The sequence below is a fragment of the Capricornis sumatraensis genome, chromosome 14, assembly GCF_032405125.1.
Source record: "Capricornis sumatraensis isolate serow.1 chromosome 14, serow.2, whole genome shotgun sequence".
NCBI lineage: Eukaryota > Metazoa > Chordata > Mammalia > Artiodactyla > Bovidae > Capricornis > Capricornis sumatraensis.
Window position 1 is genome coordinate 43,154,324 of NC_091082.1, and position 15,664 is coordinate 43,169,987.

Consider the following 15,664-nt stretch of genomic DNA (forward strand, 5'->3'; position numbering starts at 1 on the left):
GCCAAGCCTCCCTGTCCATCACCAACTCCCGGAGTTCACTCAGACTCACGTCCATCGAGTCAGTGATGCCATCCAGCCATCTCATCCTCTGTTGTCCCCTTCTGGTCCTGCCCCCAATCCCTCCCAGCATCAGAGTCTTTTCCAATGAGTCAACTCTTCGCATGAGGTGGCCAAAGTACTGGAGTTTCAGCTTTAGCATCATTCCTTCCAAAGAAATCCCAGGGCTGATCTCTTTCAGAATGGACTGGTTGGATCTCCTTGCAGTCCAAGGGACTCTCAAGAGTCTTCTTCAACACCACATTTCAAAAGCGTCAATTCTTCGGCGCTCAGCTTTCTTCTCAGTCCAACTCTCACATCCATATATGACCACTGGAAAAAAATGTCGGATACCAAGGTAAAATTGCCCTGCCGGTCCGGTCCCTGAACAGAGGAGAACTGGAACTCAACACCAAGTGTGTGGTGGAGATAGAAGAGAATCAAATGGTCCTGCACCCTCCTCCTTTTAACAACCAAACAGGGAGAAAGGAAACCTGCCAAGGTATTTGCATTTGATTATTGCTTTCGGTGCATGGGTGAATCTAACTCTACAAAATATGCTGGTCAAGAAGTGGTTTTCAAGTGCCTTGGGGAAGGAATTCTTGAGAAAGCCTTTCAGGGGTATAATGCTTGCATTTTTGTATATGGACAGACAGGCTCAGGAAAATCCTTCTCCATGATGGGCAATCCTGAGCAGCGAGGCCTCATCCCAAGGCTCTGCGGTTCTTTATTTCAAGGAATCTCTCTAGAGCAGAATGAGTCACAGACCTTTAAAGTGAAAGTATCCTATGGGGAAATTTATAATGAGAAAGTCTGGGATGTTTTAGACCCAAAAGGGAGTAGACAGTCTCTTAAAGTTCGAGAGCATAAAGTTTTGGGACAATATGTAGATAGTTTCAGAGAAGGCAATGGCACCCCACTCCAGTACTCTTGCCTGGAAAATCCCATGGACGGAGGAGCCTGGTAGGCTGCAGTCCATGGGGTCGCGAAGAGTCAGACACGACTGAGCGACTTCCCTTTCACTTTTCACTTTCATGCACTGGAGAAGGAAATGGCAACCCACTCCAGTGTTCTTGCCTGGAGAATCCCAGGGATGGGGAAGCCTGGTGGGCTGCCATCTATGGGGTCGCACAGAGACAGACACGACTGAAGCAACTTAGCAGCAGCACCAGCAGTAGATGGTTTATCCCAACTGGTGTATCATAAGAGACTACTATCAACAATTATATGCCAATGAAATGGACAACTTGGAATAAATGGACAAATTCTTAGAAAAGTACAACTTTCCAAAACTGAACCAGGAAGAAATAGAAAATCTTAACAGACCCATCACAAGCACGGAAATTGAAACTGTAATCAGAAATCTTCCAGCAAACAAAAGCCCAGGTCCAGACAGCTTCACAGCTGAATTCTACCAAAAATTTATAGACGAGCTAACACCTATCCTACTCAAACTCTTCCAGAAAATTGCAGAAGGTAAACTTCCAAACTCATTCTATGAGGCCACCATCACCCTAATACCAAAACCTGACAAAGATGCCACAGAAAAAGAAAACTATAGGCCAATATCACTGATGAACATAGATGCAAAAATCCTTAAAAAATTCTAGCAATCAGAATCCAACAACACATTAAAAAGATCATACATAATGACCAAGTGGCCTTTATCCCAGGGATGCAAGGATTCTTCAATATCCGCAAATCAATCAATGTAATACACCACATTAACAAATTGAAGAATAAAAGCCATGCGATTATCTCAATAGATGCCGAGAAAGCCTTTGACAAAATTCAACATCCGTTTATGATAAAAACTCTCGAGAAAGCAGGAATAGAAGGAACATACCTCAACATGATAAAAGCTATATATGACAAACCCACAGCAAACATTATCCTCAATGGTGAAAAGTTGAAAGCATTTCCCCTAAAGTCAGGAACAAGACAAGGGTGCCCACTTTCACCACTACTATTCAACATAATTTTGGAAGTTTTGGCCACAGCAATCAGAGCAGAAAAATAAATAAAAGGAATCCAAGTTGGAAAAGAAGTAAAACTCTCACTGTTTGCAGATGACATGATCTTCTACATCAGTTCAGTTCAGTTCAGTCGCTCAGTCATGTCCGACTCTTTGCAACCCCATGAATCGCAGCATGCCAGGCCTCCTTGTCCATCACCAACTCCTGGAGTTCACTCAGATTCACGTTCATTGAGTCAGTGATGCCATCCAGCCATCTCATCCTCTGTCGTCCCCTTCTCCTCCTGCCCCCAATCCCTCCCAGCATCAGAGTCTTTTCCAATGAGTCAACTCTTCGCATGAGGGGGCCAAAGTACTGGCGTTTCAGCTTTAGCATCATTCCTTCCAAAGAAATCCCAGGGCTGATCTCCTTCAGAATGGCCTGGTTGGATCTCCTTGCAGTCCAAGGGACTCTCAAGAGTCTATTCCAACACCACAGTTCAAAAGCATCAATTCTTTGGCGCTCAGCTTTCTTCACAGTCCAACTCTCACATCCATACATGACTACTGGAAAAACCATAGCCTTGACTAGATGGACCTTAGTCAGCAAAGTAATGTCTCTGCTTTTGAATATGCTATCTAGGTTGGCCATAACTTTTCTTTCAAGGAGTAAGCGTCTTTTAATTTCATGGCTGCAGTCACCATCTGCAGTGATTTTGGAGCCCCACAAAATAAAGTCTGACACTTTTTCCACAGTTTGAAAACCCTAAAGACTCCACCAGAAAATTACTAGAGCTAATCAATGAATATAGTAAAGTTGCAGGATATAAAATTAACACACAGAAATCCTTTGCATTCCTATACACTAATAATGAGAAAAAAGAAAGAGAAGGAAACAATTCCATTCACCATTGCAACAAAAAGAATAAAATACTTAGGAATGTATCTACCTAAAGAAACAAAAGACCTATATATCAGTTCATTTCAGTTCAGTCGCTCAGTCATGTCTGACTCTTTGTGACCCCATGAATCACAGCACTCCAGGCCTCCCTGTCCATCAGCAACTCCCAGAGTTCACTCAAACCCATGTCCATGGAGTCGGTGATGCCATCCAGCCATGTCATCCTCTGTTGTCCCCTTCTCCTCCTTCCCCCAATCCCTCCCAGCATCAGGGTCTTTTCCAATGAGTCAACTCTTCGCATGAGGTGGCCACAATATTGGAGTTTCAGCTTCAGCATCATTCCTTCCAATGAACACCCAGGACTGATCTCCTTTAGGATGGACTGGTTGGGCCTATATATAGAAAAGTATAAAACAGTGATGAAAGAAATCAAAGAGGACACTAATAGGTGAAGGAATATACCATGTTCAGCGATCGGAAGAATCAATATAGTGAATATGAGTACACTACCCAAAGCAATCTATAGATTTAATGCAATCCCTATCAAGCTACCAACGGTATTTTTCACAGATCTAGAACAAATAATTTCACAATTTGTATGGAAATACAAAAAACCTCAAATAGCCAAAACAATCTTGAGGAAGAAGAATGGAACTGGAGGAATCAACCTGCCTGACTTCAGTCTCTACTACAAAGCCACAGTCATCAAAACAGTATGGTACTGGCACAAAGACAGAAATATAGATCAATGGAACAAAATAGAAAGCCCAGAGATAAATCCGTGCACCTATGGACCCCTTATCTTTGACAAAAGAGGCAAGAATATAATGGAGAAAAGACAATCTCTTTAATAAGTGGTGCTGGGAAAACTGGTCAACCACTTGTAAAAGAATAAAACTAGAACACTTCCTAACACCATACGCAAAAATAAACTCAAAATGGATTAAAGATCTAAATGTAAGACCAGAAACTAAAAAACTCCTAGAGGAGAACATAGGCAAAACAGTTTCTGACATAAATCACAGCAGGATCCTCTATGACCCACCTCCCAGAATATTGGAAATAAAAGCAAAAAGAAACAAATGGGACCTAATTAGAATTAAAATCTTCTGCACAACAAAGGAAACTATAAGCAAGGTGAAAAGATAGCCTTCTGAATGGGAGAAAATAATAGCAAGTGAAGCAACTGACAAAGAATTAATCTCAAAAATACACAAGAAACTCCTGCAGCTCAATTCCAGAAAAATAAGCGACCCAATCAAAAAATGGGCCAAAGAACTAAACAGACATTTCTCCAAAGAAGACATACAGATGGCTAACAAACACATGAAAAGATGCTCAACATCACTCATTATCAGAGAAATGCAAATCAAAACCACAATGAGGTACCATTTCACACCAGTCATAATGGTGGCTATCCAAAAGTCGACAAGCAATAAATGCTGGAGAGGGTGTGGAGAAAAGGGAACCCTCTTACACTATTGGTGGGAATGCAAACTAGTACAGCCACTAATGGAGAACAGTGTGGAGATTCCTTTAAAAAACTGGAAATAGAACTGCCTTATGACCCAGCAATCCCACTGCTGGGCATACACACCGAGGAAACCAGAATTGAAAGAGACACGTGTACCCCAATGTTCATCACAGCACTGTTTACAATAGCCAGGACATGGAAGCAACCTAGATGTCCATCAGCAGACGAATGGATAAGAAAGCTGTGGTGCATATACACAATGGAGTATTACTCAGCCATTAAAAAGTATACATTTGAATCAGTTCTAATGAGATGGATGAAACTGGAGACTATTATACAGAGTGAAGTAAGCCAGAAAGGAAAACACCAATACTGTATACTAATGCATATATATGGAATTTAGAAAGATGGTAACGATAACCCTGTATGCAGGACAGCAAAAGAGACACAGATGTATACAACAGTCCTTTGGACTCTGTGGGAGAGGGAGAGGGTGGGATGATTTGGGAGAATGGCATTGAAACATGTATAATATCATATGTGAAATGAATCACCAGTCCAGGTTTGATGCATGATACTGGATGCTTGGGGCTGGTGCACTGGGATGACCCAGAGGGATGGTATGGGGAGGGAGGTGAGAGAGGGGTTCAGGATGGCGAACACGTGTACACCCATGGCAGATTCATATTGATGTATGGCAAAACCAATAAAACATTGTAAAGTAATTAGCCTCCAATTAAAATAAATAAACTTATATTAAAAAAACACATAAAAATACTCAACTGGATGTTATTCAGTTTAGAAAATAATTTCCTTAAAAGGATACACACTCATATCCAAACCCCAATGAATTTTTTTGCATATATACCATGAAGTTCTTTTGCATAACTTTTATTACACATAAAGTGTGGCTTTATTCACACACACAAAGATGTATTCATACTCTGCCTTTCAGGAATATAATAATTTCGTAGAACAGAACACATTTATATTTATAACAAAGCAGAATAACATGCTCATTTCATTCACAATTTGACATGCTTTTGAGTTCTACCTCCTTCCTCTTCTCTTTTTTTCTGATGGAAATATAAACATTAAAGAATTGAAGGAAGCTGTGTTTTAACCTGTTGTTTTGTCTGCCAAGTACTCACATTTCTGGACACTGTTTTGTATATGCCTCCAACCAGTATACCAATGTTTGTGACCGCACTTTTCTTGCCATAGTTGATTGATGCAGGAATGAGGACTGCAGAAATGCAGGAATGCATGTCCTTCCCCAAACTTAGACCACCACCCCACACACACCATGAGAAATCAGGAGTTGTGCCTATAAAGTTTTAGTCTCAAACTTCTTGATGCCTTTAATGAGGAGATGTAAACCCAAAAACTATGAGCCCTCATGATCCACCTTGTAGGAGAGAAACAACAGGGCTGTTTTTTAGACATAAGTGTATCCAGAGAGGAACCGTGAGGAACTCGCATGTCATCAGAGTCTTGTTTTCCATTTTTCCTTGAAGCCCAAATGTATCCTTTTCCTCTGGTCCAAAGTTGTTGTTGTTTAGTTGCTAAGTCATATGTGACTTTGCAACCCTGGAATACTGAAGTGGGTTGCCATTTTGTACTGCAGGGGATCTCCCCGATCCAGGGATTAATTGGCAAGTGGATTCTTTACCCTTTCGCTACCTGGAAAGCCCTGTTTTTTCAGTTCAATTCAGTTCAGTCACTCAGTCATGTCTGACTCTTTGCGACTCCATGAGCCGCAGCATACCAAGCCTCCCTGTCCATCACCAACTCCCGGGGTTCACCCAAACCCATGTCCATCGAGTCAGTGATACCATCCAGCCATCTCATCCTCTGTCGTCCCTTTCTCCTCCTGCCTTCAGTCTTCCCCAGCATCAGGGTCTTTTCCAGTGAATCAGTTCTTCGCATCAAGTGGCCAAATTATTGGAGTTTCAGCTTCAGCATCAGTCCTTCTAATGAATATTCAAGACTGATTTCCTTTAGGATTGACTGGTTTGATCTCCTTGCTGTCTTTGGTTGCTTACAAGTCCTCATATATCGTATTTATGAAAATTTAACAATATTTTTCTTTTGGTGAACTTCATTTTCAGGTTCAGGGTGGGGATAGTTATAGTTGTCACTTGTGAGGAGATGTGCTGTAATCTGGAGAGGCTATATGGCTATATGGAAATACAGTTATAGTTGTCACTTTTGAGGAGATGTGCTGTAATCTCGAGAGGCTATATGGCTATATGGAAATACAGTAGCCTCAGCATAGAACCTATTCCTGTCTTGTCACTCAGCATCGGAGCAGTCTTGAGGAAGCCCCTTTTCTACTCAAGTCCATAGCATGGGTGAGGAGATAATATTTATGTCTAAATGTCTTTGGTTCTTTTTCTTTAATTATGGATGGAGTCCTGAAGTGATTGCCTTGGAAATGGAAGATTATCACTATGAAGAGAATTTATGGTAGCCGAAAATTATATGCCAGTCAAATATCTTTGTATGACCACTGCCTTGTTTTATAAATTCCCTTAGAGTAGGATATGAGGGGGGAAATTTTGCTGTTTGTTCATTCATTCTTTTAACACTTGCTCATCACCTTTTATATGTCAGCCACTGGTCTGGGTGTTTTAGATCCAGGGATGAGTAACACACACCCCGACCTTCAAGGAACTCAAGATGCAAGGGGAAGACAGACAAAAATTAACAGAGGATGATAAAACCGTTGACAAGTGTAATGAATGATGAGGATATTAGTAGGTCTTAAAGGAGACACGCATTACCTGGCAAGGTGGAGGTGAGGGTGAGAAGAGTAGGCTTCCTGAAGTAGGTAATATATGAACTGAAGTTGATGAAGTCAGCTGGGATTAACTGAAGGAAAAAGAGAATAGCATAACTAGTCATGGAAGTAAGAAACAATACGGCATTTGGAGAACTATGAGCAGTGTGTGAGGAGCACTTGCTTGCTTGTTTTGCTTGTTTTCACGTCAAATCATAGACTATGGGATTGTACAATAATGTAATTTACACTGCTTCTGTTAAATAGAGAGGACACATAATTTTGTAACTCTAAAAGTGATAGATGCCTCTAAGATTTCAAAACAAAAGCACAGATCAAGGCTCAACTTTCCAGAAGCTGCAGTGACAGGGGCGACTTTTATCTCTTAGGGTATAGGATACTGTTACATCTCTTTTTTTTTTAATTTTAATTTTTATTTTTACTTTATTTTGCTTTACAATACTGTATTGGTTTTGCCATACATTGACATGAATCAGCCATGGGTGTACATGAGTTCCTAATCCTGAACCCCCCCTCCCACCTCCCACCCCATATCATCTCTCTGGATCATCCCCTTGCACCAGCCCCAAGCATCCTGTATCCTGTATCGAACATAGCTGTTACATCTCTTAACTAGTTTCACATTGCAGCTAATTGATAGCTCTAATGCAGTTTAAAAAGGAAAAAAAAAAATCCTACTTGTTACTCTGATGTTCTCAGTATAAAGATAAATGAAACGCTGAAGTATTCTGGATATATACATTTGTGCATGAAAATTTTAGCATATCTGCCCACTTATTTGTTAATGTTAAAGATAAAGCTTAGAAATTGCTACAAAGGTGCTATTCCTTCCTGTAACCCTCCTGACTATAAAGCCATTGAATCAGTTCTTAATGTGACTATGATAACACATTTCCCTTTCAATCTTGTGGTTCCATAAAATGCTGGAACTTTTTACTTCCTTTCTCTGTCTAACTGTCACAACTGGGGGTTAAGGTCATGCTAACATAGGTGCCTAATAGATGTATATGATGAACATGATATGAATATAATATGTTTAACAATAAAATAATAATTCATAATGTGTTAACTTAAAGCCATAAATATATTGGGTGATTACACAACAATAAAACCACTATGATTATACTGCTGCTGCTGCTAAGTCACTTCAGTCGTGTCTGACTCTGTGCGACCCCACAGACAGCAGCCCACCAGGCTCCCCCATCCCTGGGATTCTCCAGGCAAGAACACTGACAAGCAATCAAACTGGCTTTTTTACACTGAACTGAGACTACCTCTGCGACAGAAATAACCAAAAACCAGGCCAGTAAAATAAGTTTCTTGTTTTCTGTATTAAATGTAACTTCAAAAATTAGGCTTCTTTGCGTTTCTTTCTGTTCAGGAAAGTGCGGTGGAGGAAGAGAGAAGAAAACCTTTAACAAAACAAAACAAAACCAAAAAAAACCTTTTTCTGAAGGTATTTTAAAATCATCTTTCACAGTAAGAAAAAATTATAGTCCTGGAACTAATATTTGACTCTCTTCAAAAGAATAGACATTTTCCAATGGCTGCTTGTATATTTTCCCTAAATAGATGCTCAACTGTGAAAAATAAGCAGGGTTCCTGGAGATAGCTAATAAGATTTAGGTACTTGAAATTCTACATTGGTCAAGTAGCACTACATACATATTTGAAAAGCTGAGTTTCTGCTTTTTTCAAAAGGGAAGACCACTCCTCAAGATAACTTAGGCTGTTAGTGGCAAGTTAGGCACAGCACTTTGCAATATCTGTGCTCTTGTGAATGGTTTCCTATCCTTCATTTCCTCAGAGCTTTCTTTAGGATCTAGATGAATCCATCATCTCAAATGCATTTAAATCAATGGCAGTTTTAAAGGAACAGCTATGAAAGAGCACAAGTTAGAGTCAATATTTTCAAAATGCGTGCTTATTAAAGGCTATTTTGGGTGTAAATGTTTTCATAAATTTTAGGAAATTTCATAAACATTATTGTCAAGTTTGATAATCAAGTTTATTTTAAAATTAATTTGGACCCATTCTATTTTAAGCAACTGGAATTATTTGTCCACTGTTAATGTCATTTACTAGATCTCAGGTGGGTAGGCTACAACACTACCAAGTCTCCAAAAGAGGTAGAAATGGAATCTCGATTTACACAGAATTTCATCCATGCACCACTGAGGCAGTTTACTGAGTGTGTATAGCTATTTATGTTACATATTTTTTGTTGTTGTTGTTATTTTATGTAGAAATTAATTACACTGAAAACCAAAGTTACACAGAAATGAACATCTTAGGTAAATCTCCTCTTCTAGAATCTCCCATTTCTGCTCATATTTTTACCATTCTGTTCATCCATAATGCTTGTGGACTGGAAACCTTGAGTCCTCATAGTTCTCCCACTGGCCAACTCCAGCCCTAATTAGTCACAAGTCTGATTTTGTTCTAATTCTCTTGTACACTGAACTAGCTTAGGGCCTTTCAATCTTGGATCACATTTAGCAGAATGTTGACTACTATGCTTTTCTTTTGACTGGCTTAAGGCTCTCCACGCACACTGCCAAAGGTGAGCATCAAGGGAAGTTCTACTGTGTAAATCAATCTTGAGTATCTTGAAAATAGTGGAAAGACCTTTCAGTCAAAGAGAATAGTACTATAAAGGCTTGAAACACAAAGGAGTTTCAAAAACTGACAGCACATTTGGGTTGACTTGAGAGTAGATATAGGGATGGATGGGGCAAACCAGAAATGAGACAATTATTATCTTATGAAGTATTGGCTTTGCCATACTAAGAATTGTGCTTAAAAGATAGTGGATACTCAGCAATCATTCATTAAGTGAATAAATAAATGAATCACTTTATCCACTACTAATATATTAAATCTTTCTGTTTAAACATTTCATATTTAATAATTGACTAGTTTGCACTTGAGTCATTGAATGAAGACAATGTAGTCACACTATTTTCAACACCTTGTATGTAGCTGATCATAATCTGTTATAACAATTAGAAACATTCCTTCTCCTTGTGAGTGCTGTTAAATGTTCTTGAACTTAACATGTATAGATATTCACATATATTTGTGTTTTTCTTTTTTTCTTATTCTAGGGTCAGATATCGTTCAATGGTTAATAAAGAACTTAACCATAGAAGATCCAGGTAAATAAATCATTTTCCCATAGAATTATTTTCTTTGTGGTTTTAAGAAATATGTTTCCTCAGGGCTAACATGACAAACAAACTTGGCAAGCAAGCCTGAAAAATTATATTTAATTATATTTTTCACATATATACAGATTTTATGGTAATCAATGTATATTTAACTAAAAACTATAGTATATTTAACTGTATTTAATTCTGTTTACTATAATTTTTTTCAATATGTAATGTCCTATTTTATAATATTTAATTCAAGTGATTGGTGACTGTTAGAATTGATGAGCATTATACATGTCCATAAATAATTATACATATAACTTACAGCAAGTGATTATGAAATAATGAGATTTCTCTTATGAAAACACACAGAACTAAATCTCATTAATTTTCCCTTAACTATATTTTTTTGTGTGAGGTTTGAAAACAATTTTATTTTAAATTCCAACTTCTTTTTATCATGCCTATATTTTGTTTTTAATGGTCTTATTACAGTCATGGACTCATTCATTGTGGTAGGCATTTTGTATATTCTGCAACACAAAACCAACATGCAGAGTTTGAAAACAGTTTCTATGAGCACACATTTTCATTGCCTAGAACATATTCCTAGTTATGAGGAATTTAATGAATTTTAAAAAGCATCAGGTAAGAAGAGCCTTCATGTGTCGCAAGTTTTTCACATCCCTGAAATTAAAATGAGATGTATTTTGTTTAGAGAAGATGCATTGAACTTACTAAGGCCTCGTGGTGTTTTTCTGTTTTACTGCCGGTTGCATGAGAATAATTCAGCTGTTCTCCTACCATTCTGAACTATGGTATTGTTTCAGTTCTCCAAGGTTCTTTCTGCATGGGCACACCATTTATTCTTTACAGTATAAGCCTTCTGGCTTTTCACGTCTCCATTGGGAAACAAGAAACAGGTAGTCTGTGCTCTTAGATAAAAAGGTAGTAACCTTTTGTTTGTTTCCCCCCCCCCCCCATTGTTTGAAATAGTATTCCATCATATCGATTAACTTTTGCTGTGTAACAAACTACCCTAAAACTTAGTGGCTTAGAATAAACAGCTCTTTGGATTGGCTGGTCACGTCTTCTGGCCAGTTTCCTTGGTTGATTCCTGCTGGACGTTCTTATGGACTGTAGCCAGGTGGTGGGTGGATGATCCAGGATTTCTGACGTATTTGGTGCTCAGCAGGCTGTCAGCTGTTCTCTCCTCCTTCAGCCTGCTAGCAAGGGCTTTTTACCAGGGTGTTTTCAGGGTTCCAAGTGCAACACAGGCTTCTGCTTGTGTAACATTTTCTCTTGTTTCATTTGCCAAGGCAAGCACCGTGGCCGGGAGCAGAACCAGTGTAGGAAGGTACTATCCAAAAACACGGATACAGAAGGATGCAAGCAAATTGGGACTCTTACTAAAAAATCTTCCGCCTTTATATTTCTTCTGCCTTCCAGATCTGCCCTCCTATGATATGTCCTACTAGCTTTTGGTTTGGAGTTGCAAAATCCACCCCCCATCACCTGTTCATCTTTTCTTAGTAAATATGCTTTGTATCCAATATCATATCATACTAATTGTAGATGTGATTTTGAGTGAATTTATCAAAAGATAAAACTTCAGTGAATTTTCCATCCTTCACAAAATAATTGGCAAACCATCAGTAACTCCTTGATATCACCCTGCTCATCTGTGATCCTTGCTGCCTCTCACTGGAAGGGTCACTGTTACCAAACTTTTGAAATTATACTGATCAAGGTGAGTAATACCTTAGACTAATGAGTAGTGATGACCTCTGGAAATCAAAGATCATTAAACATGTATATGTTCCCTAAGTGGCACCCTAATCACTCTACTTTTCTCTTAGCCTATGCTTCTTGAGATCCCAGTATTCCTTGAGAGGCATCCTGGAATTGAAGATGGGTCATGGGCTTTGCTGACATGCTTGAGCTTGAATCTCTATATATACTTACTCTGTATGGGGCATTGGGCAAGTTACTTAATTTCTCTGTTTTTACTTTTTTTCTTCTTTTCAGTAAGATGATTTTAGTACAGTGTTTTGTGAAGCTCAAATGAGTCAACATGCAAGTGTGCCAAAATCCTAATTTTATTTTTAAATAGGCCAGATTCTTTTAAAACCCTGAACATTTGCAGGCACATTTAACTAAATTGAATTCTCTAAAAATGTATGCAATTATTATATTAGCCTTCAAAAACACTACCTGATCCATGAAACCTTTTATTTATCATTCAGCTCCCATTGGCTTTCCTTTACCATGAATATTTTCCAAGCATATTTACATTTGTTAGCTTAATTTTATTACCTTTTATATTTAATTTTACATGTTGGTCTTATTGCTTCAATCAAATCTCCATAACATAATGGCAGAGAACATACATCCTGTCCAGTCATTGACTGAAGTGCCAAGATTAATCAGTTCTCAATTATTACTTGATTTTTTTTTAACTTATGGAATCCACAGAAGTGATATCAAATTTATGATAACTACTGATTTAGTTTGTGATCTCCTAAATGGATGAGGAGAAGTGAGGAGGAAGAAATTTCAAATGAACTTTTCTTCATCTAAACCAAACCCAAAGTAAAATAAATGGTTTTAAATGCACACAGAAGAATAAGATTAAGGATAAGTGTAGATTTATCCAGGATCAAAATTTAATTTTGAACAGTTGCAATTTTTTCTTTAGAAGTATCATCTATGTAAAAAAAAAAAAAAACTGTGAAAATTGAGATTTGTACGAAATTGAGATTCACCTGGATGTTTTATCAATCTAAATTGACTATCTTACCTGGAATTAATTGAATCAATCTATTGTGTTCAGCATTACAGAGTCTGTCATCTGCCCCTAAGTCCTGCCACAAGTCCTCTAGAGAGAGTGATCTAAATTCTATTCTGTTATATATGGCCTTTGTATTCCCTGGATTTGGTTAACTTGCCAGTGAGATCAGTATGTTTCAGATTTGAGAAAGTATAGAATATCTCTGTTTTTAGTTTCAAAACATTGTTTTTAAATAGATCACTTCATCTGAATACCACAAAAATATCATGAAGTAGCCATACCGACAGTTATTTTACAATTGGAGAATCAACTGAGAGGAAACTATGAATGCCCTAAAACTGACAAAAACCCATTTAAACTCATTGAAACTTTTCCCCAATCTCTACCCTGTGTGTATGCTCATTTTTGCACAATTATTTCCAAACTAGATCCTGCTTTTCCTTAAATGATTGGCAGCCATGGTAGCTGCATAGATCTACCTGATAAGATGTTTCAGTATCTTTTGGAATAAAGTACTTGATTTTCTGGGATTTGTTGTTATATTTACCTATTACATTCTGAGTATACCTTTTGTCAGAGCTATTTCCTATATATCTCAATTCATATGTAATATAGGCAGAATAGGAGATCTTTTCTGTATACGCTTGTTTCAAACAATAGTCTTACTTGGATAGTGGAAAGTAGAAGCATTTAAAACACTCTGAACCTATAAAAATACATATTTTATTGTCCAGTTGACAAGTTATCATGTCAATATGAAATAAATTAAAGTGACTGCTTTATTAATCATTGTTTCAATGCTAAAGAACCATTATAAGAAAATATTCTGTGTTTCTAAGGCATAATTTTAAATTCTGATGAAAATAATCAAGAAATCATAGACTGGAGCCGTCACATGCACACTTCTAACAAGACTGATTAGTTTAACATTATTCAGAGTGATAGATATTACTCAAGCATACATCTTGCAAATTTGCATTTTCTATTACAAGTAATGTTTAAAGAAAACACTAATAAATTCCTCATATTCTTTGAGTACCTGCTCCCAACCCATGTCCCTTCTCCTGCCTCTGTCTATGGAATTCTCCAGGCAAGAATACTGGAGTGGGTAGCCATTCCCTTCTCCAGGGGATCTTCCTGACCTAGGAATCAAACCCAGGTCTCCTGCAGGCAGATTCTTTACCATCTGAGCCACCCGGGAAGCCCAGTTATGTACACAGGGAATACTTTATGTTGTTCTAATTATTTTCATGTGAGATAGGCAAGAACCATAGTTTCCATTATGCATTCATTTTAGTGTCTTATCACCTTTTCTTTTTTTCATGTACTCCATTGGAACCCCAGGTTTAAAGATACTTAAATATTTAAAATACAAATACGATATATATATCTTTATATTGAATATATTCAGGAACCTCTCTTTTGGTGGGCTTTGCCCCCTTGGGAATGCTTCAGCATGACAGAAAGTAAAAGGTCTGCAAATGTTTACTCTATGGTATCTTCCAGTTAAAATAATCAAAACCAGCAAGTAAATTTCAGTCATATCTATGCTACTAGCATCAACTCTTTTATTTAACTTATATCCTAGCCATACATCCTTCTCTCCCTCTCCCCCATTTATCTGTATTTTACATTTGCATTTAAATACCATATTTCATAATGAAACAAGTAAGTGCTAGTGTCATTTTATTTATATAATCATGCAGTTACTCTACATAATTAAAACTCAAAGCCCAGAATGTACTGAAAAATATTTAGAAGTCCATAAATCAAAGTTTTGATTGCCAAAATAGAGGCTGTAATTGCCAGCATGTCTGCCATGGTGTACCTATGCGTAGGCCATCTTTCCTGCTGATAGAGGCTTTTTCTGGTTTTGGCTTCTGGCTGTCTTCATCTCCCACCTCGATTACTATATTGCAATAACAGAAAATAATTAAAATACATTAGCACTAATTAATCAGGTGCCCCCAGGTACGATGCTATATGTTTTCTACCTATTTAAATCATATGAATAGGAAGGAGACAAAAAAATTCACATATACCAACTATGCGCCAAGTACCTGTTGAAAATTTGGTATACAGTTGACTCTTAACACAGCTTTGAACTACATAGGTCCACTTATTTGTAGATTTTTTCAATAGCAAATACTGCAGTACTATAAAATCTGAAGTTTTAAATCTGAGGATGTGGAACCCTGGATATGAAGGATTGAGTGTAAAATTATACTTATATTTTCAATTATGTGGTGGGTTAGTGCCCCAAACCTCAACATTGTTCAAGTGTCAACAGTATGTTGTTCAATTTCAAAGAAAAAAAGAGAGAAACTTCATATAGTAGGTGGTAGACCAGAAAGCTAAGTCTCAGATCATGGAACTACTAATCTCTAACAAATATATTGAGTTGCCATCATGTTTGATACATGAGCTGTGAACCCCTACTCCACATCTCAGCTCTGTTCTGAGTCTCAGGAACCTCATCTGTGAAGTGAAATGATATTCTTTGTCTGGATCTGAAAGTGTTCATTTTTTCCATATCAAATGTATCTGGAT

At 37.7% G+C, this 15,664-nt stretch overlaps 1 protein-coding gene across 1 annotated transcript in view; it reads left to right on the plus strand.

The window, feature by feature from the left end:
• RGS7 (regulator of G protein signaling 7) overlaps positions 1-15,664 on the plus strand; it is a 467,306-nt gene that overhangs the window by 341,639 nt on the left and 110,003 nt on the right. The window contains exon 4 of the mRNA XM_068986068.1: positions 10,276-10,326. Coding sequence (XP_068842169.1) covers positions 10,276-10,326 — 51 coding nt within the window. The remainder of the gene's footprint in view (positions 1-10,275; positions 10,327-15,664) is intronic.